This window comes from Cajanus cajan, chromosome 4 (genome assembly GCF_000230855.2).
Source record: "Cajanus cajan strain Asha chromosome 4, NIPB_CcT2T_4, whole genome shotgun sequence".
NCBI lineage: Eukaryota > Viridiplantae > Streptophyta > Magnoliopsida > Fabales > Fabaceae > Cajanus > Cajanus cajan.
In genome coordinates this window covers 21,511,361-21,535,216 of record NC_138520.1, presented here as the reverse complement: position 1 = coordinate 21,535,216, position 23,856 = coordinate 21,511,361, and the positions used below count along the sequence as shown (strand labels likewise).

At 33.3% G+C, this 23,856-nt stretch overlaps 1 protein-coding gene and 1 long non-coding RNA gene across 2 annotated transcripts; one reads left to right on the top strand and one right to left on the bottom strand.

Annotated features, from left to right (window-relative positions):
• The first annotated feature begins 588 nt into the window (after positions 1-588).
• Positions 589-3,401, top strand: LOC145957041 (uncharacterized). The gene is made up of 3 exons (XR_014433471.1): positions 589-930; positions 1,982-2,268; positions 2,345-3,401. It is a non-coding gene; the product is annotated as an uncharacterized LOC145957041 (long non-coding RNA).
• A 7,717-nt stretch (positions 3,402-11,118) lies between these two features.
• Positions 11,119-17,463, bottom strand: LOC109819323 (uridine/cytidine kinase UKL1, chloroplastic). Its single transcript, XM_083072372.1, has 14 exons — positions 17,242-17,463; positions 17,067-17,158; positions 16,888-16,957; positions 16,392-16,510; positions 16,208-16,304; positions 14,849-14,928; positions 14,541-14,735; positions 13,202-13,285; positions 13,052-13,112; positions 12,797-12,857; positions 12,462-12,555; positions 12,291-12,363; positions 11,704-11,786; positions 11,119-11,599 (listed from the first exon to the last, which is right to left on the bottom strand). The coding sequence occupies exons 1-14, from the start codon at positions 17,393-17,395 to the stop codon at positions 11,453-11,455; spliced, it is 1,410 nt and encodes a 469-aa protein (XP_082928498.1). The 5' UTR covers positions 17,396-17,463; the 3' UTR covers positions 11,119-11,452.
• Positions 17,464-23,856: the final 6,393 nt, after the last annotated feature.

Here is a 23,856-nt window from a genome sequence, read left to right as displayed (position 1 = left end):
TTCAATTATCTCATTTGACATACTTTTAATAACCAACTCCTATTTTAAAAAATTAAAATAACTATGATAATACTTGTTCATACAAAAGTAAGATCAGTCAACGAGATCATCCACTATCATCAGCCTTTGAAAACGACACTGAAGTCTTCGTTGTCCAAGAACAATGGAGGTACCTCCAAAAAGGAATTCGACGATCAAATTAGAAAAAAATTCCCCTTTCTCTTGTAAAATAATCTGTATTTACCTATAGAAAAGACCATCCGTTATCATCGATTTCTTTTTTTGATATAACTATTTTTTACGGCTATCTTACACAAGCTACTCGTAATTGAATTAACCAAGATTTATCTTTATATAATAAAATAAATTGGATTATCAAATAAACTTAATGTCTAAGATTAACGCATGAGTTGATCTTGGTTGTACTCCGTCCAATGTCAAATTATAAAATGATCTCGGTCGAATTTTGCATGTTGTCACCTCGGCCTAATGCCAACAAGGTAAGTACATAAGCCCTACAAGCTCTGAGCACTAGAGGGAGCGAAAAAGGTTAATGAAAGGCTACATATGATTATATCCATTAATAGTTATAACTAATCATGACATTACACTTATTAACCAATAAATTAGGAAGCGTTACACCTCCCTAACTTGTATCGTCACAATTATTGAATTTTTAAAATGGATTTTGAAATGTGTCTTTTCATTTCATAACTCCTGGGAATGATAACCCCTCATTTAAAAGTGCAAAACCCAAAAAGGCGTATGTTGTGCTGGAGGGGGTGCGAAGTGACTACATTAAGTGAAGGATTTCAGTAATAGTCATTATCGTTGGGTTTTCCATTTTTGAATACTCCTTCCTTTGCTTTTATCCTCCGCATCTGTCATTTTTGAAGCTGAGAAGATTTTACAAGTTCACCACATCTGAAGGTATTAGCCATAACATTTCCTATTCGATTTTTTATTCTATTTTTTTTATTTTGGGGGATAGAAGTAATGACGAAGCTTTCTCTTCTTCTCCAAGTCTAGATAGGGTCACACTAATGGATAAAAATAAGAAGATTGAATAGGGAAAGGGTACAAAGCCCGATACCAATATTAGTACTTTGAAGGTTCGCCATAGAGGTGGAAATAACAAGAATGACTCCCATCCTAGAATTCTCACCCCTAGGTTTGAATGGGTTAGAGGGGACATTGGCAAGTACTGTAGTAAGTTAAAGTCTATGATAGAAGTGACTGTATTACAACACAAGTTAAGATTTGGTCTACCTCCTCTTCTAGAGCAAATTATTATTGAACCGCGTTCTCTTAACAAACGAGTATTTCTTGCCCATTCATTTTAGTTGCCTTGTATATATATGTATCACTGTCTGTTCAAAGACCTAGGCATATTAATCCCTTTTACTCCTTTTGAATATGAATTTTTAAAAAAGATTAATGTGGCTCCGAGTCAATTACACCCAAATAGTTGGGGTTTTCGGCAGACTTTTCAAATATTATGCTCGGTTCTAGGTATTGAATTAAGTTTAGCTAGGTTTATGTACTTCTACCAATTGAAGCTTAGTGAAGCACCCTTTGCATGGGTGTCTTTAAGTGGAAGTTCCAAAGGAGGATTATTTCAAATTTTTACCCAATCCTACAAAAATGTTAAGGAGGAGTTCTTTAAGGTTCATCTTGTATGTGACGATCTGAGCTTGGATACAATTTTCCATTTGAGGGGTGAGCCAAGATTTCCTTTTTATTGGAAATCCCAGCCTCTAAAATATTCCAGTACAGAGGGTTTAGAACTAACTCAATCCGAGGTGAAGAATATAGAAAAACTACAAATATTACCTCAATCTCTAGAAGCTATCCTGTCACTTTCTAAGTCGAAAAACCTTCGAGAAGATTTAGAAAGTAAGTGATAATCACGATATTTATAATTGTTAGTTATGTGTCTAAATTTATTAACAATGTCACTAATTATTTTTAATGTGTGCAGAAATTATGGGAAAGAGTAAATGACGTGAATTAAAAGCCAAGTTTAACACGGAAGAGATAGAGATTCCAGACATGAACCCCATCCCTACTCATCGAGGGAAAAAACAAAGAACCGAGACCAAAAAACAAATTGTTGATGTCGAGATTCCTAAACATAAGGTTGATCACCAACCTACTAGTTTGGTTCATGATGGTGAGGCAAATGTAAGTATCATTGATACGGCTAAACTTGAAGTCGGTCAAGAAAATATCAATCAAAAGTCTACCAATGACCTTGGTTCCAGATCAGTAAGTATGATATACTTAATTTCAATATTCATTTTTATTATGACTAATATTCTTAACTTAATTTTGATTGTTGTAGAGTTCAAAGCCAAAAAATGTGGTCATTCCAACCAGTTCTTCAGAGGATCAGGTTTCAAGTCTGCAAGCTTTGATTGCCTAACTCATATTTTCATCTCCTCAACCACAAACTAGGAAACCTCATGTTGATCCTTTTGCTCGTCCTAGGATGTTGCATCAAAGCTATGATTCTAGCCACCCTCTTGAGAGACTAGATCATATAAGTATGTCTCCAGATGTCACATCACTATGAAATGCAAAGCTCACCGCAAAGAATTTTTACAAAGAAGACCCTATGTATATTGTTGATAAAGCAATGATTGAAAAGTTGGTCCAGTGCAAGGATTGGATTTTGTGCAAGTATTTTTACAGAGATCCATATTGATGGTTGATCACTGGAAGAAAAAATGGGAGAAGAATGTTGTTTAGATGAATAAGTTAAAAGGAGAGAACACTCAAATTGCTCCGTTGAAGGCTGAGTTGGTAGAGGTGAAAAAGAAATTAGGAGAAACCACCAAGGCCTTCGAAATATCAGTGAGATCTAATAAATCCTACTTGGCTAAGGTGGAAGAATTATTAAACAAGATAAAGATAATGGAAGAAGAAAAGGAATCACAAAGAAGAATATTCTCCAAGTTGGAGGCAAAGGTTAAAAACAGTGAAGAACATGCTCAGAAATTACAGAATGAAGTTCAAGAATTAAAAGAAAAGGACAAAACTTCTCAAGATATTATACTCACTAACATGAAGAGGATTTCAGATTTGGACAAGAAAAGTCAAGAATTAAGTAAAGAACTTGCGGCCATAGAATATCAAGTAGTTGTTGAACATAAGAGAGGGTTTGCGAAAGCAATTCAGCAAGTTAAAATTATTGCTCCAGGAATTGATTTTGGGGAAGTTCATATTGATTAGAGATATTTGAAGGAAAAATAGTCAATGAAGATGATCTTCCTGAAGATGTTAGCAGCAATGGAGAGGATGATGTTTAAGAGAGATTGAAGATTGATCATACTTAACTACTTTGAGTTTCAAATTTTTTGCTACTATGATATTAATCATTTTGTATTTTGATGATGTAATGACTATTTTTAATGATAATTGAAAATTTTTAGTATGTCTATATACTTACCTCTTCGAGATAAATAAAATTCTATCATTTTTACTCGTTTAACTATTTATTCTTATCAAAACAAATCAAGTTAATTCAAAACTTGATTAACCAACTCAATAACTTGGATCTGCTTTTATTTTTAATCAAACCACAAACAATACTTAGACAAATAATTATTTAGTAATAAAATTGACTTATAGTTGGATAACCAACACAAACTAAATTGGTTCATACTTGGCCAATTTACATAATGATAATTAGCTTGGCTTGATCTCGACCAATCTAGTGAATTATTGATTGAATTGGCTCATACTTGTCCAATTTACATAATGATAATTAGCTTGGCTCGATCTCGGTCAATCTAGTGAATTATTGATCGAATTGGCTCATATTTGGCCAATTGACATAATCATAATTAGCTTAGCTCGATCTCGGCCAATCTAGTTAATTATTGATCGAGTTGGCTCATACTTGGCCAATTTATATATTGGTGATTAGTTTAGTCCGATCTCATTATATGATATATTTTTTATTTGATAGAATAAAAAATGATCAAAAGGGAAAGATTTTAATGCATAGAACAAGTATTAGAGAAGATGTAAATAATAATAGAAATGTCATTATTAACTCTAGGTATGCCTCATTAAAACCTCTTCAACCAAAACCCTTTTTTTATTAAGAGAAAGAAGACCGAAGTAGGAAAAAGAGTACATTACCTGAGTTTACACAATCAACTGTAATAAAACTTTAAATGAGTGTCATTCCAAGTTCTAGGTAGAACTTTGCCATTCAATTCGGCCAATCTGTATGCACCATTCTATAAACATTCCACCACATGGAAAAGACCTTCCCAATTTGCTGCGAACTTTCCAGTTGATGTGTCTTTCCTAGCTTCTTCAATAACTCTCCAAATTAAATCTCCTTCGTGAAAAGACCTGGATTTCATCTTGGAATTATATTTTCACGAAGCCCAGAGTTTACATGCCTCTTCTTTGATCCTAGCGAGTTCTCGAACCTTATCTAGAAAATCAAGCTCACTTCTCAACTCTCCTTCATTTTGCACTTTGTGAAAAGTCAACCTTCGATAGCTCGGCTCGCCAACTTCAAATGGAATCATGGCATTAACACCATAAGTTAATTTATAAGGAGTTTCTTAAGTTGTCGTCTGTGGTGTGCCAGGGTATGCCCATAATACACCAGGCAACTCTTCAACCCATTCACTATTAGAAATTCCTAACCATTTTTTTAATTCTCGAAGAATAATTTTGCTGGCCGCTTCAACTTGGCCATTTGTTTGCAGATGTTCTACTGAAGTCACTTTATGGTTTATTCCTAATTGACTCTGAAAGTGCTCAAAGTTTCTATCCACAAATTGTTTCCCATTATCGTGATAATTGCTTGAGGTAAACCATACCTAGAAATGAGTTTCTTCTAAGTGAATTTCTAGACATTGACTGCTGTGATTTTTGCAAGGGCTTTGGCCTCGATCCACTTCGTGAAATAATTAATTCCAACTATTAAGAATTTAAGTTGACCTTTAGCTATTGGAAAAGGACTTAGAATATCCATTCCCCACCAAACAAATAGCCAAGCTGATAGCATCGAATGGAGAGTAGTTGGTGGTAATTTGAGTAAATTTCCAAATTCTTGACAAGGTTTACATTTTTGTACATACCTTTTACAATCTAATCTCATGGTTGGCCAATAATAACTTGCTCGGATTATCCTCGTGGCCATTGACCAAGCTCTAGAGTTCATTCCACATATACCTCGATGAATCTTGTCCATCACATAAGTAGCTTGATCAACATTTAAACACTTGAACAAAGGAGTAAAGAAACCTCTTTTAAATAACTCATCAACTTCAATTGTGAAATGACAAGATTTGGTCTTGATTTTAGAGGCTTCAACTTTGTCATCTGGTAAAATCTCATCTTTAAGGTATTTCCAAATGTCTATCATCCAATCTTTTTGGCCGAGATCATTGGTTAAGATCGGTGTGAGATCATAACTTGGAACAACAATCGTCTCTTGTAAAATAGTTTTATGTTGCCCAGGGCGTTGAATAGTAACAAGTTTAGATAGTAAATCGGCCCTTATGTTCTGATCTCTAGGAATGTGTTCAATTATGAAATTGTCAAAACAAGATGTCAAATGAGACACCAAGAGATTATACCTTTGAAGTTGTGGCTCTTTAGTTTGATAACTTCCCCCGACTTGCTCCATTATCAACTTAGAATCACTGCAGAATTTAAATTTCGTAACACCGAGTTCCTTGGCCAACCTTAACCTTGCCAACAAGGCTTCATATTGAGCTTGATCATTAGTGGCTTTGAAATCAAACTTAATGGCGAGTTCAAGCATCATCTCATTTGGTCCTTCAAGTATAATATCAGCACCACTACCCTTGACATTGGATGACCCATCAACATGTAATGTGCATCATTCATTTTCTAGTTCAGGAGTAAGTGTGAGCTCGACAACAAAGTCAGTAAGACATTAAGCTTTCAATGGTCCTCAATTCTCATATCGAATGTCATATTCAGATAATTCAATTGACCAGGCTATCATTTGTGCTACCAAATCAGGTTTCTAAAGTATCTGCTTAATTAGGTAATCAATTTTTACCACAATTTGATGACTTTGGAAATAAGATCATAATCGTCGAGCCGAGGTTACCAATGCCAGCTTTTCAATAGTTTGATACTTCTTTTCAAATTCCTCTTTCTGATTCTACGAGCTTCGCATGTTGATCAACGCTTAACACTTATCCAGGTTTTCTTCGATTCCCCAACAAGTGATCATAAACCCCAAAAATTTTCCACCTTGAACCCCGAAAACACATTTTTCAGGGTTCAACCTCATGTTATGTTTTCTAATCTATTTAAAGATCTCTACTAGGTCTTGGACATGCTCTTCAGCCGACTTGGTTTTGATGACCATGTCATCTACATAATCTTCAAGGTTACGACCCAATCTGATTGGCAAAAACTTTGTCCATCAACTGTTGGTAGGTAGCTCCTGCATTTTTAAGCCCAAATGGCATAACTCGATAACAATAATTTTCTTGTTCTGTAATAATGTAGTATATTCTTCATCAATGGGTACATCAAAATCTGGTTATAGTTGGAATAAGCATCAAGGAAACTCAACATGGCATATCCTGAAGCTCCATCTACCAACCTATCAATGCTAGGGAGAGGGTATGCATCTTTAGGACAAGCTTTGTTCAAATCTGTATATTTAACACACATGCGCCATTTACCATTGGATTCTTGACCATGACAACATTGGCTAGCCATGTTGTATATTTGACTTCCTTGATGAAATTGGCATCCAAAAGTTTTTGCATTTCGGACTTTGCAGCTTCTCTTCTTTCGCCTCTAATTTTTCTTCTCTTTTGAGATATAGGCTTAGCTTCCTTGCAAATTGCTAATTTGTGGCAAATGAAATTGAGATCAATCCCAGGCATATCTACACTACACCAAGCAAAGAGATAAGCATTTTCAAGTATAATTGACATGATCTTACATTGGATATTTGCTTCAATGTGTTTCTCTATCTTGGTGCATTGATTTGGTTGCTTTCCAATTTGAAACTCGAAGAGTTCGTCAATAGGGCTCGGTCTATGGTCATGCATGTCAACTCGAGGATCTAAATCTGTTAAGACGTCCACATCAATAAGAGCCATGATTGGAAGAGAAGTTGTCTCACATGGAGCTTGGCAAAGTTGATTTTCAAACTCTCGGCATAGCATTTCGTGCTATTTGATAATTGGCTTTGATAGTGACCATGTTCCCATTGAGGACTGAGAATTTCATGGTAAGATGAGGTGTCAATACTACTACTCCAAATTGGTTTAAAGTTGGTCATCCAATAAGGATATTATACGAAGTAATAGCATCGACCAATAAATACTTCACCAAAATCCTTCTTGAATTTTGTGTTGTACAAAAAGAAGTTAATAACTCGATGTAGCCGCGAGTATGTACCCTTTCTCTTACAAAACCGACCAAGGGTTCTGAGTATGGTTGGATCATATGATGAGGAATGTCTAATTTTAAGAAGGTTGGCCAATATAGGACGTCAGCTGAACTTCTTTGGTCAATCAACATCTTCTGCACTTCCGAATTTGTAACTTCAACCGAGATGACCATGGGGTCATCTTGATTCAAGCAAATGCCCTTATAATCATCATCGGTGAATGTGATAGGGGAGTTGTCTTTTTGACTTTTAAAGTTGAATTGAGAACATTATTAATGTTGCGAATATTGTGCAGATGTCGTTTCCTAGGGGAATTAGAACTTCCTCTTCCAACAAAACCTCCTGAGATGGTATTTATGATTCCTCGGATGTTACTACCTTCTTGAGTTTTATTTGTGAGTTGTTGCTTATCATTGTTAGTGGTTTGTTGACCTTCCTCTCGCTAATCTGATTGATTTTGAAAGCTTTGATCTGATCAACTTTGGTAATTTTGATGACGTCCTCGACCTCTGCCACGTCCTTGGAAACTTCCTCGGTATGATTGGTTGCGCTGGATATATTGTCCGAGTTGCCTCGCTTATTCTTCAATTCTGTCTTTGAGAGTCCAACATTCCTCTATTGTATGACCATAATTTCTATGGTAACAACAATGCTTGCTCTTGTCGGCATTAGTTGGGTTATGTGTCGGTGGAGGCAGAGATATCAGATCTACATGGTTAGCTTCTTCTAGAATGTTTACACGGGGCATGTTCAAAGGAGTATAAAAATCACACCTTGGACCTCACGCTTGACGAGGTCTTTTCGATATCAGTATGTGTCTTTGGCTTGTCTTTCCCTCCTAATTCTCCCTTGGTAGGGATGCTATCTCGTACCTAGTTTCTAAACTTGGCATGTTCCTCCATTTGAATATATCCAGTCACCCCGTGCTTTGAGTTGATCCATGCTTATTGGTTGTTGTCAGCAAAGACTATCTACAAAAGGTCCTGGTTTCAAGGCCATGAGCATGGAATGCATAGCGACTTCAGGATTGAGATTACGAATTTTTATAGAAACGTCAGCAAAGCATTCCATAAAATGTCGTAAAGATTCATTATCTTGTTGTCGCAAGTTAGAAAGCGCGGCCGAGGTAATGTGGCAAGGTCTACTTGTAGCATATTGAGCCGAGAAGAGTCAGACCAATGTGTCAAAATTATCAACCGATCTAGGTGGTAATATATACCAACTCAAAGCATACCCTTTCAATGAAGTGGGAAAAACACGACACATGATCGCATCATTATTGGTATATAAATTGATCTGGGTGACATACACGTCAATGTCATCTGGATCTGAGGTACCCATCATATCTTTCGATATTTAATGTTTTTCAACTAGGTGGGAGTGGAACTTCTATGATACCATCTACAAAAGGGTGTCGATGAATAACATTGCAATCCAATATATGGTGAGATTTATAGCTGTCAAAACGGGTAGCCTGACCCATATGGGTGGCCCACCTTGACTCACTTAAAAAATGGGCCAACCCGACCCGACCCACTTTTAATTTTCTCCAAATTTTTCTGGCCTGGCCTGGCCCACCACGGGTTGGTGGGTTATACGGGCCAGCCCACCAACCCACCAAAAATTAAAAAAAAAATATTAACAAAATTCAAAATTTCAAATTAACTATAACTTAACATAATAATCATAAAATTAGCATCATTAATAGTCATAAGTTATAACTCATCATACAAAATTAAATACAAATTATGATAAAAGTCTAAAATAAAAAATTTCAATGTTCCATTATACACAATTAACTATAAATCATAATAAAATTTCAATTTAAAAAAAAAGTGGGTTGGTGGGCTACCCGGCCCACCACGAGTTCAACCCGGGTGGGTCGAGTTGAAATATACCCACTTACTATAAAAATTTTATTTATTTTGACCCCACCGACCCGTTTTCAAGGTGGGTCGGGTTGGCCTACGGGTCACGACCCATTTTGTCGGCTCTAGGGAGATTGACTATGATTATGCACGTGTTCGGATCGATGAGTCAGGGCATGTTTAGAGTGATAGGTAGGATCTGAAAAGGAATGAAGCCCTTCTTCAGATAGATGGACATGAATACTTGATTTGTAGGTGATGGTGGTTGATTTGTAGATGGTGTTGGTTGATGTTGTTGCCATTGGGCTCTAAGAGCAACTGTTGGAGATCGACTTCATGTTATTTGCGCATGGCTTCCATAATTGTAACATTTTGTTGTTGCATATGTTCCACTTGTTCTAGTAATCGTCGTAGAGTTGCGCTATCTTCCATATTTGACACGTTTTGACATGTTCCAGTTGTGTCTCAAGCTTGGCTTCGAGTTGGAACCACTTCTAGTGCCAAATGTTTTTACCAGAGTAAGATTAGTCAACGAGATCGTCCAATATCATTGGCCTTTGAAATCGACACTGAAGTCCTCGTTGTCCAAGAACAATGGGAGTACTTGCAAAAATGATTACGATGATCAAGTTAGAAAAACATTCTCTTTTCTCTTGTAAAATAATCTGTATTTACCTGTAGAAGAGACCATTTGTTACGTCCGTTTCTTTTTTTGATATAAATATTTTTTACGGTTATCTTATACAAGCTACTTGTAATTGAATTAATCGAGATTTATCTCGATGTAATAAAATAAATTGGATTATCAAATAAACTTAATGTCCAGGATTAAGGCATGAGTTGATCTTGGTTGTACTCAGTCCAAGGTCAAATTATAAAATGATCTCGGTCAAATTTGGCATGTTATCACCTCGGCCTAATACCAGCAAGGTAAGTACAATACTCCTTCAGATTATTGATTAATTATAACAAAATTTAATAATTTTAAAAAAAATGACATAATTATTTAATGCAATCAGTTTAATACTAATACAATTATTTGTTTGTTTATATTATTAATAATATATGTATATTAATTTTTTTATTATATTATATAGATAAATAAGATGGTTTAAGATTTAGGGTTTAGGGTTTATTATATTATATAGATAAATAAGATGGTTTGTCAAGTCTACTAAATTATTTTTTATAAACTTTAAGTCTAACCTTTTTAAATAAATAGACCTTTTTAAAAATCTAAACCAAACGTGTGAGATCATATGTATCCCACTTGTTTAATTTTTAGTTAAAGTATTAAGTATCATTAATTCCATATCACCTTCGCTCAAGAGTGACTATGTTTAGTGTTAAGTAATTAGTAAGTGACTCGATCTCATAAAATATAAAATGTTTAGCTCAGTCTAGTCCAATCTCATACTCAGAGTTCCTAGCCTTTGAGAACTAGGTTAATAAGTAAATCCAAAATCCCTAATCCTACAATGACAATCGTTGTTCATTTTTATTAAAAAGATTATATCAGATCAAACTTTAAAAAAACCAAATTATAAGTTCCTATTTAAAATCTGACTTATTTCTATTCCTATTACAAAACAAATGTTAAAAAAGATCAAGCAAACGAATTGACAAGTGCAAAATGAATGTACGATTTCTCTACAACGACTTGAGTTGCTAGAGTTGCATTTAGAGGCAATAACATCAATCACTCCCCCTATTTTGTTTTTTACACAATGTAGATGTACAATTTCTAATTCATCTGAATTCAACTTTTGTGAGTGTAATCAAGTTGCATTTAAAATAAATAAAAAAAATAAACATCAGCTTATCTACTTCATGTAATATGTATAAGACCTGGTAACAAGCAGTTTGTATATATTGACGACGATAGATCTGATTAGTTATAGATTGTATTAACAATATCTTTCCACAGCCTTCGCAGAACAAGATTAGTAGAATTGTGTAATCTCATTTGTGAGCAACATCTTTTCTAGGAATGATCTCTACATCTAATAATACGGAAATCATTCTTGCGTATCAACATATGAGTTTTGCATTGGTATTATTGTCCTCAAATCACTATCAAGCTGGTTTTTTTGAATCTTTAAAATCTCGTTACAATACAGGGAGCTGTTACCCAAAAGGTGTCTCCAACTTGTGTTACACTGCAGGATTAATCATCGGTGCCGAAGTAGCGATCACCAAATTCACCCAAACCTGGGATAACACGATACTCTTCGTTTAATTCAACGTCAATCTCAGATGTGACAATCTTCAGTGATGGAAACCTTTTACACACACAATGGATTCCCTCGGGAGCCTGAATTCACAAAGACCCACAATATGTAAACAGTAAACAGTGTGAAATGATAATCAAATAACTAAGATTATATATCAGCATAGAAGGCATCAGAATTAACTCACAGAAATGAGATTCAGGAATATAATATGATTTTCTGGTACTCCTTTCTGAATGAGTAATTCAATTGCTTGGTTGGCAGAGTTACCTAAAATGGAAATTATACATGTTATCTTTTTTTTATCAACCACCAGATAATAATAAGGATACCAAAACATCGCCCGTAGAAGCTACTAGACTAGTACAGGTGAGACATCCCAAAAATAGTAGTTACGAAATAATTTAGTGGGTCAGCACTTTCAGCTTCACTGATTTCTTATGCAGAGAATATAGAAATAAACTTACGCCTATGTTGTGCCAAATTCAATTATATTTTATTTATATCATCCATTACTGCATCGCTGATTTCCAAGAAAATAGTATTTCTACATTTACAGTTATCATTCATACCAGTAGCATAACATGCTACTTGGCTATTCTGTTTATACATAGCATTAATAGGGTTTCTTTCCCATGAAATCAAATGCAAATAAAATTGTGAGCATTAACTGCAGCCATAAAGGATTTCAGGAAAAAATGCCTATTGAAATATGATGCGGTAAAAATATATAAAGTGGGGAAAAAATCGTGGTAGGACATTTAAAATCTTTACCAGTGGCCAGGACAGGGTCAAGAAGTAAGACATGCCGTTCTGAAATATCCTTGGGAAGCTTCTCATATATAAGCTGCTCAGAGAAGCAAAGGGTTTAGCATCGAACACCAACCAAATCAGTAGAGAAGCTATACATAAGTCAACTTCATGGGTTCCAAATAATTCATTTACCTGTTTTCCATTGTCTCCATCCCGGTGAATCAGAATTTTTCCAATTTTAATGCCTTTACAACATGCACGAAGGGCATTTTCCATGCTCTCCCCACTATAATCCAAAAACAATGAAAAATAATAAGCCCAAGGGAAATAGCCTAAATAAATTGAAGAAAATAACTGCACTGGGACAAAATGTTTGCTGAAAACGGTATACACACCATGCCCCCAGTTAAATCTAAGATCATTAATCCAATTAGACAACGGAACTGTTAGTTCCATCATTGCATTTCTAATAGTACCCTATCATTTACATTGCACCTTCCAAAATTAATACCTGGTTCAAAGCTCACCTTCGAACAATTGAAACACCACACAATTTTTTGCAGAAATCAACACCAGTATAGACAGATCCTGCAATATAAAACTCATTTCAGTTAATTAGTGCTGCAAACATAAACCTGCATTTATGAACTACTGTCGACCTCTCACTTCATTACCGGCATGTTACAATTCACAAAGCATAAATCTTGATCCCCAAACAAGAGGAGGAGTTATAATGAACATAAACTGCAAGGACTGAGGTGAGGACAAGGACGAATGATTACCTGTGGGAGTAACCACTTGCTTTTCAGTGAAAGGCAGATGACCTAGACCATGCTCAACAACCTGATAACCAAAATCATAATTCTTATGCACCATAAGTATTGAAAACTAATGAACGCAAGAAATTCAGCAGAGCTACAAAGCATAAATACCAGGCGTATAAGTCGATCTGAATAAAATACGAAATCATGTTTTGATATGTCTCGGTCACGAATCAATGTATGCATTCCCCTTATCTGAAATGTATAAGCATAACCAACAAAATATAGATGAATCAAATCATTATATTACAGAACTGGGTAAAATATAGAAAGACAGTGGTTATTGACAAGAATGAATACGGTCATTCTATACCATAGAAATTTCAAGAGTTTAAGATCTCTTCCCTAGACCATTCTTCCATTAAATTGATCTCTAGTTTTCTCTAACCATCCCTTTGTATTGTATCTCAGCCAATCTGTTAGAATCCTTATTTACCATCACCATCTTATTCTTAACCCCATAATGACAGAAACCAACACATTGGGCTTACTTTAGGACTTAAAGAAATGACAGCCTAACCAAAAAAAACTAGCCCATTAGGTGAGAAAACCTCATGCTTTAAGTACCATATGGAGCTTCTTATCCTACTCAATGTAGGACTCTTAACATTGCTACCCTCTTTAAGAGTTGACATCCACTACAACTTTCCCTCCATCCACACTAATCCGATAATAGTCATTTTCTCTTTGATGGCTTCACACACCTATCAATATTCTTTGTACCTTAATCTAGCCTATAGATAGTCCCTTCTGTAGCCCAATGCCCAACTCTTAATAGAAGCACGGGTTGATAGGACTTAAAGCCCGAAAGACTAGTCCATTAGGTGAAAGTTTTACCTCTTGTAGCATAAAACCTTAGTGTTGCAAGCAAAGCACAAATCTTCACTTGAGCATCGAAGGGTCAATGCAGTCCACATAAACAGATACCTTGTTACATGTGGCATTTGATGGTATTAAAACATATAACTCCCCATGTAGGAACATTAGTGGCTTAAGTCAAAGGACTATAGATACCATGGTCACCTCGAGAATCACTTATGACACTCATATAATGTTCTATTTAATCTTGCTCATGTGATTGCTCTCCTCTCAAGTGTAAGGGGATTGTGCCTTAGACATACCATGCGACAAAGACAAGAGTCCTTTCTTAGACTCATACATATTAATGTGTCGTAACACTTTGTATATATATGAACTATGACTTGTCAAGCAGTTTTGGTATCGATCTCTATAGATCCTAGTACCAAATAGAAAACTTTTAAGTTTTTTTTCTTTTTTTTTTCATTTCCACCAATAAAAAATTATAAAGTAAAGGGGCTGTAAAGGTTCATAAAGTAAAGTAATGCGGTCTGTTTTCATGAGTACTAAGGATGTGCCACTGAATTTTCCCCAAAAGTTAAATAATAAAAAAGTGGAAAAATAAAAAATGACACATTATGTTTACAGATACCTGGAATGTTGACTGAATAACATACACGTTTGGATATATTTTGCATAGATCATGTTGACCAAGTTTTGTACGAATATGTTGCACAATCAAATCAATGGCAACATGATTATCGCCTCCACGTGGAATGATCACGTCAGCATACTTTTTTGATGGAAGAACAAAATCATCAAATGCAGGCTTAACAAATTTTGCATACTACAAAACCAACATTACAAGCAGTTAGGGACAAATCATGGAAGACTATGAAATTCTCTCTCTATTCAAGCATCAAACTTTCTCATGCTTACTATTTAAATTATTGGACTTACCTGCTCAAGAACAGAGTTTATATCCCTGCCCCTCTCCACTGTGTCACGTCTAATTCTACGAGCAAGCCTCACATCAGCATCTGTAAGCAATTAATAACCACATATGAAATTAGACAGAGGGCACAGTGGGAGGAGCTTCCATTACCATATAAAATACTAATCTAAAAGTGTTTGCTTTGATGTTTACAAATTTATTCCAGGAATGTGATCTTGGAAAAGTAATATACCAATAACCCATATTCTTAGGTACTGTTCATGCCCAATAAAGTAGTAACACCTTGTTCTACTTAATTTTTATTCTCATAGTGAGTGGTGGGAAAGCTATTTCGCATAGGAAGATGGGATGTTATTTTCTAATCCAAATATAACTTCCATTTCTATTAAACTTTTTATTCTGATCATTTGAATTATAAAATATATTTCTAGGAATATTAAAATCTAGCCATACATATTTTTTATTTTATTTAGAAATAACATTCTAGGTCATAGTATTCTTGGGAATGTCATTCCTAGGAATGCAATATTATACCTTAAAACAAATGCCAACCACAGAATTTACCACAAAATGAAAGGAATGGAATGGTGATGAGCATAGGAAACATATAAACAAATAAGTTAACTAAACCCTCATATCATGTGACTGAGCATATACCAGATACATTACAATCCACAAAGTATAATCATTCATGAGACAAGGAAGCCTAATTGGTTAGAAAATTTAAACCACTATATGTTTAAAAAGGAATATCTTCCCGTTTATTTAACTAAAAAGAATGCAATGCATTCTACTCTTCTATTTCTACAGATTTTCTAGAAAACCATCCGTATAAGCCATCCAATTGAAAATTCATCCTGCTTTACTGTAGTAGTCAAACAATAAACATGAGCATTGGCAATGAGTTTTTAATTTACTGTGATAACTTCAGCACCCCACGGCTTCAGTGCCACATAAATTATGCTGGGTACCAGTTGATTCTAGAAGTTTATTTCTTTCATATTCTTAACAAAACAAACAATTCGTGCATGTTCTCAAGTCTTTTATTTCACCAAGCATTCTCAGAAAGGCAACAGAACATTTCAACGGGAGACAAGAAATAAAGGCCCCAATTAATTAGCAACTGTAGCACTATTGTTTTTATATAAACAATTCATAAACTCACAGTTGACCAAGGTTTTAGAAAACATCGGTCGCAACTGCAATTCCAGCCACAACATCAAGGTTTCCAGACTCTCCACAACCACATTTAGATTGCAATTGTGCACGACATCAAGGTATGTGCGACAAAAACGCACTTGCAAATTTAAAACCTTACACATTGCACATCATTGTTGAAGGGTTAAGGTACAAACGCATCAAACCTGTGTCAACAAAGATCTTCATGTTCATGAGATCCCGCACACCCTGATCATGGAACACGAGAATTCCCTCCAATATAATCACATCAGAGGCATTAACCTGAGCAAAGAGTACCACGTCAACTAAAATAAAATCCTAAAACAGTAACACACCTGAAACCAAAAACCAAAAGACATCATTCAAAACCTGGCGAAAGCTATCGGAAGAGCGTTGGTGCTTTTTGAAGTCATAAATTGGAACATGAACACCCTGGCCACTTATAAGCTTCCTCATGCACTCTAACAACTGCTCCGTGTCAAACGCATCTACAAAGAAATGGAACCCACTAAGTGAACTAAACTAAACTAAACTAAAGAGTAATCACTCAAATTGGTCCCTTAATTTAGAAAACACTATCATATTAATCCCTGAAACTGATATATTGTTAAAAGACTTATTAGTCCAAAAGTTCACGAAAGTTTGAATTCACAATCATATTAATCCAAAAGTCAAACATATATATATATATGACCAAAGTAATAATATTAATATATATGTAGGGACCAAAATGACAATATGCAATTAAATTTAAAGACTTATATGACGATTAAAGCCTTCAAAATTCAGGCACCAAAATGGGCGTTTACTCCAAAACTAAACTAGATTCAAGCAGAGAGTTTGTTGAAACGGAAATTGAAATTACCAGGGTGGTCGAAATTGTACTCGTGAACGCGTTCCTGCTCTTCGGGTCTCAACCCGCGATAAAACGAGTCCTGTAAAAAGTACAAATTGAATATTATTATTATTATTATTATTATTATTATTATTATTATTAATTTAAATTAGAAGTTAAAAAAAAAAAAGTGGTTTTGGCATGCATGCCTGATTGACGAGGACGACGCGGTGATCGTGAAGCTGCTGAATGATCATGTCGCAGACGGTGGTTTTCCCGGAGGCGGTACCGCCGGAGACTCCTGCAAGTTGATCGCATTGGTTTAACGCGAGAATTGAAAAATTGAAAGAAGAGAATATTTTATGAATATGAATGTTTTGTGACCTATGACGAAGGGTTGATTGGGGAGAGAATCGGAGGTTAGGGTTGAATCGGAAGTGGGGGAGGAGGGTAGCAGGCCGTCCAGTCTCAGGCCCGAAAAGTGCGGCCCAGATGCGGCCTCCATCACGTAGTCGATCGACGTCGTTTCTTCCGGCATCGCACGCACGCTGTTTCTGGTATCAGAGTGAGTGAAGACGTTGTAGAATATGCTTTAGAGTTATGCGACTCAGGAAACAAATATTTTATTATTTATTATATTTTTAATATTATTATATTATTATTTCTTTTAATGTGATAATCTTCATGACTAGACGGTCCAAAAAAGATTGGACTGCATGTGTGGGTTATAGTTATTTATGTATTTGTATGATTTTTCTTACGCAATAGGAATATTTTTATTGTCAACGCATTGTGTCCACAAAGGCAGGTCTATTGAAGCTTAAGTGATTCAGGGCGTGCCATTTTCGACCAACTACAACTCATTGATTGAAAATATGTGTTTTTCTTTTTAGAGGCAAAGTATTCTCACGTTTAATTCGTGTTCGTTTTATAAAAGGAAAGGTTTATCAATTAGTTGTTGAATATTTATGGGCTAAAAATCTAATTTGGTTTTTTAGTTTCAATTTAATTCCTAATAAACTAAATTGTTGCAATGTCAGACTTCCATCCAAATTATTTAAACGGAGTTATCTGTTGGTCACGTAGATGTCACGTAGATGCATAGGTGAATGCCAAATTTATTTAATGCATCTGGAACTAGAACGACCCGTTTTGAAACTAGAACGATCCATTCTGGTTGCACATATTGTATGTTAATTTTGAATTTGGAACGGGCCGTTCTGGTTTTAGAACGTGCCGTTCTGGATTCAGAACGGGTCGTTCCAAAACGCCAACCACATACGTACGTTCAACAAAATGCCGCAATGTGATTCAAAAATTGAAAATAAAAATTCATAACATATCATAAATTCAAAGACAGAAATATGGTTCAGAGACTGAAAACAAAAATTCATAACATAACATAACATATACTAAAAAAGTTCAAAGAAATTATCTAGATAACGCTGAAGGTGTCAATAATACATCTTATCCACCATATAACATTGAATGGTTGATAGGATATCAACATTATCTACCTGTACATGTGATTGTGTGGTGAAATGTTGGTCTTGTGTATCCTATTTCTTTACTTCAGGTTGTACCTCCTCAAGAACAGGTTGTTGTTGTTGGGGTACATCGGTCAATGACTTCAAGGGGAAACACCATGTCGTTTCATCCTTAACTGTATAGTGTCAATTTGGTAGTAAGTGGTTCACTCCAGTTTGACTAACAATGAAATAAAACTTGCTACCATTGTCCTTAGTGATACACTACATTGTCTTTAATGATACACTGTATAGCCCAAATGTTTAGCAATTGAAGTTATTAATCCCCATTGACAATATTACCAAATCCAGTGTTTGAAATGCTTTGTACCTTGGGTCTTTTTCCTTGCACGATTCACAACCGTGAACTATAATCATCGACTGTTTGTGTTTGACATTCTGGAACCAGAACAACCCGTTCTAAAACCAGAACGGCCCGTTCTGGTTCCAGATGCATTAAAGAAATTTGGCATCCACCTATGCATCCACGTGGCCAACAGTTAACTCCATTTAAATAATTTGGACGGAAGTCCGACATTGCAACAATTTAATTTATTAGGGACCAAATTGAGAAAAAATTAAAGTGGGACTAAATTGAAACAAACAATTATAATAAGGGACCAAATTAGGTTTTTAGCCAATATTTATGTCAATATCTATTATATATATATATGTGTGTGTGTGAGTTTATAATTTTTTTTGTCTCCATATTTTTAAAATAACTTATCCTTAAATTTTCAAATAATAAATAAAATATTAAAATTTAACCATTTATTAGTAGGAATGACAATAGATAGGGTCCTATAATACATGTTTTTATATTTACGTTTAAAAATAATACTCATATCTAATCTTATATCTACGTGAGTAATAATTTTAATCTTCACTTTTGTACTTGTTGGATATCTATGTATTCATACTCACATTCACAACTTGCATTTTACTTATGTATAAAGTAAATAAATTAATAAAGAAATAACATTTCAAACAGACAAATATAATATTAATTTGTTAGGTTTTTAACATTACAAAAATCTAACATAACAATTTTTATAAATAAAGATTACAAAACATCAATTCTTGTAAATAAACTTTAAAAAAAAAAACCAACATAATAAAAGTTATAATTAAACTTCTAATACCATGATTATGTGTTAATAATATTCTCTAAAGCCTGTGAAAAAATTATGCAGAAATTAGTTTGATTAAAATTATATATTAAATTATATATTATAAATCTAAAAAAAAAAAATATGTAGACATTTGACTTCATCATTGGAATCAATTTTTCCATATTTTTGTAAATGCTTATCTTCCAAATTTATATATTATTTTGGTCCAGTAATACTAATAGAAATTACATAATAAGAAAATCAATGATTAGATAATTTAAATTAATAATAAAAAATAAAAAAACTTTATTAAATAAACAAAATTTAATTATTTATTGCCTTGTTGTCAACTTTGTGCATACATAAGTGTCTCCAAAGTAAATTCATAGAGCTTAGGACGATGAGAACTCAAAAATCTACCTTTTGTACTAATGATAAATTATGAAACTATGATTGAAATTGGAATTACCAAAACATCTTTAGCAACTTTTTGCTAAATTGGATACTTAATCCCATTGATTTTTCACCATTCATGAATGTCAAAAGTAACACTCCTAGACAAAACTTTTTCTTCTAAGTAGAGTTTTATTTTAGAGTTTATTTGTATTTCAATCATATCATTTTTAAATGAGTCATAATCAATAAGAAAATTGTTAATATTTATATAATTCAAATTTGTCTCATTAATATTTGCTTATGAAGTTGGATTAATTTACTCTTATATAAATATTTTTAAGTTACATTCTCTTTCATCATCTTTTATTTTTTATTTATTCTCTTTTTTTCTACTTCGACAATATGCAGTTTCCAAATCTATCTTTAGACAAATGTCATGGCACATACTTTAGTTAGTTTAGTTAGTTGGAACTCACATCCTTAAATTGGAATCAAACATGGTTCGCTCCTCCGTGTTCTAGTTGCATATAGTGGGATTTTTCACTATTTCTTTAAGTGTTGTTGTTGTTTTTTTTTTAACCTTTTATTTCTCTTTATACAAAAATATATCTCTTTTTAAATAATCATTTTTTATTTTTTTATTTTTAAATAGATATACGAAGTGCTTCTTTTTTCCTTAGTATAACTAATGAGATGTTTCAAATAAAAAACTTCTTAATATAAGAAAATGACAACCATTGATACTAACATTAAATTAAAATAAACAATTCAAGGTTATAAACAAAATTAACATATTTTGTTATTGTCTCTATTATAATTGACATCATTATTGAAGTAATTAATTAGTATATTATGATTTAATTATTCAAATAATTGTAATTGATATATTATTATTATTATTATTAATTTTTGGAAAGAAACCAAGCTTTTTTATTCAAAATATTTACAATATAATGTGCACAAACACACATATATATATATAAGATAAATATTAAAAAAATAATGATAAATATCTAAAGGATAATTATTTAAAAGATAAGAATAAATATATAATAAAAATATGATAAGATATTAATTATAATTGTACGAATAATTGAATTACAATATCCTAATTAATTACTCCAACAATCACAATTGTCATTATCACTAGTGTTGCTACTACCACCGTCATCACCGTCATACCATCTTTGTCATTGTCATTACCACTATCATCATCAACAATGGTAGCAAGGATAATAAAAGTAGTGGTTGTGGTGATGATAATGGTGGTGACAACAGTAGTGACAACAACAATAGTAGTGAAGGCAGTGGTGGTGATGATAATAATTGTGATGACGATTATGATAGAGATATTAGACAATCATAATGGTAGTGTTACATGGTAATTTTGTTTATAATCTTTTAATTTAAGTTGTCTATTTTAATTTAATAGTTATTATAAATAGTTCTAGTTTCTTATAATAAGAAGTTTCTTATTTGAAACATCTCCTATAATTAATCAACCCCTATATATTAAACACAAATAGATATCTTGTGCAAGAGTGCTTTTAGGACTATTTTTTGGCGAGAACACTTTTAGAAATTCTTATAACTTCTTATTTAATTTAACCATTTTTATTTATTATATTTTTGTATAAATTAAATTCATTATTTAAAATAAATTATTAATAATTAACCTATATATTAAACATGAATATGAATAATATATATATATATATATATATATATATATATATACAAAAAAAACACGAACCACTATTTAGCATGAGACATTTTTACATATTTTTCTTAAACGAGAGGATTTTTAAGAATTTTTTTTTTGTACAAGAAAGTAATAAAGGAAACAAAAGAAATTACAACCGAAGGAATCTAACACCCATTGCATAGCTAACACCAAGCTCTCAACTAGAGTAGACATATGAGTGACCATTTGAAGAGACTCTCTCAAATTCAGACCCATCTTGGATAAGAAATTAGCACATTGGTTCCCCTCCCATAAAGAATGTGAGAACTCCACTTTCCAACCTCTTTGTCTCATCTCCACAATAATAGATATAATAGTGTCATATCTGTGAAATAGATCTAAATTCCCATTAACGAGGGACAAAGCATGTAAGGAATTTGAGGTACAAATGATATCTTTATACCCTCTATCCCAAGCTACACTTTTAGGGATTCTTTTAACTTCTAATATAATTTGATTTTTATTTATCATAATTATTTATAAATTAAATTTCAATATTTTAAATTTAATTATCAATGTGTTATAATATAAATTATTTATGATAAATCTAAAATATAACTTATATGTTTAAAATATTTATTTATATAAATTTTAAACATAATTTATATATTCAAACAATATTTATTTGTATACATAATTTTGCAGACTAAAATTTTAGTTATATAAAATAAACACTTAACTTATACATTATACATGCTAAAATACTAATTATTTAAGTTCATGTATTTTGATTTTGTTCTTAGTGTATTCTATTATGTAGGCTTTTTGGTTACCAATAAGAAAATGGCTTCAAGGATAAATATAGTTGTGAAGTTTTAGGGTGGGGATGAATAAGGATTATAAAATAAATACATGGAGGTAGTTTAAAAAAAAAATTGGCTAATGATATTTTAGGATGGAGAAAAACTTAGCTTACTAAATATTCTCTTAAAGAAAATATTTGTAAGAGTTTTCTTAATGATGTGTCTAATATTTCACCTAAGGGGGAAGTACAATTTTCTATAGTTGATTGGGAAAGGTCTAACCCTTGTATGAGATGTTTTAGGTGAGAGTAGTTGTAAAGATCTTAAGAGTAGGCTGATTACCATACTTGTTTTAGTTTACCTAATTCTAGTGAACCCCTTTGTGGTTGTTTTGTTTGTGATACCTTTAGGGAGAGTTTAAGAGGCGTATTTATGTAGAAGGTAAAATGGTATGTGTGGGCGAAAGCTTTTAGAGCATTAAGGAGGAACTAACTAGTGCACCTGTGTTAGTTTTTCCTAAGCCTAGTAAACCTTTTGTAGTGTATTGTGATGTATTTTTTATGGGATTAGGTATAAGGTTGATACAATAGTAGCCAATGCTTTTAGATAGTTGATGAGAACCCATGAAATGAACTATCCTATGCACAATCTTGAATTAGCAATCATAGTATTTTCTTTGAAACTTTAGAGGCATTATCTTTATGGTTCTAAATTCGAGGTGTTTAGTGGCCATAAAAGCCTTAAGTATTTATTTGATCAGAGATAGTTAAACATGAAACAAAAGAAATGGCTAGAGTTTCTTAAGAACTATGATTTTGAACCTTGAGTAGGAAATTAGTGGTGTTTAAAGAGTCAAACTTGTATGGTCAACCAAGTATTAATAATAATAACTCGAATAACTTATGTTATAGCTTGGGTCTTGAGAGACCGAGTATTGTAACTGAGTATTATCAATTTATGGTTTGACATAACTAAGTATTGTTAATTTCTCGATTTAATTGAACACAATTAATAATACTCTAAAAAGTGATTATTACACGTGTGACATGATGGGGAAACGATTATAAAGTATGAAGGCAACTATTTAGTCTTAAATAGAAGATTATGAAAAATGATGAAACTAATTTAACCGCCAGAGTGTATTTTGTAAGTACACACCAACGCAAGGAGTGGTAAATTAGAGATAGTCCATAAATAGAAAGAGAGGGGGGGGGAGGGAGAGAGAAAGAGAGAGATCAGAGATATGGAGGAGGAAGTCAAATAAAAGAGCAGGAGTTCAAGGTGTTCTGTATTACTATTTTTTGGTAGGAACATTTGAAACCCATCGTGGGATCGAGGAGTATAATCTTACAGTTTCCACTATATTGTTTGTACACATTCATTAGCACATGTTTCATAACACGGTGTAGATATGGTTGACAGTCATGTACTATGCAAAATTTGAGAGCAATTGGATAAGATATGCATAAGATATGTAA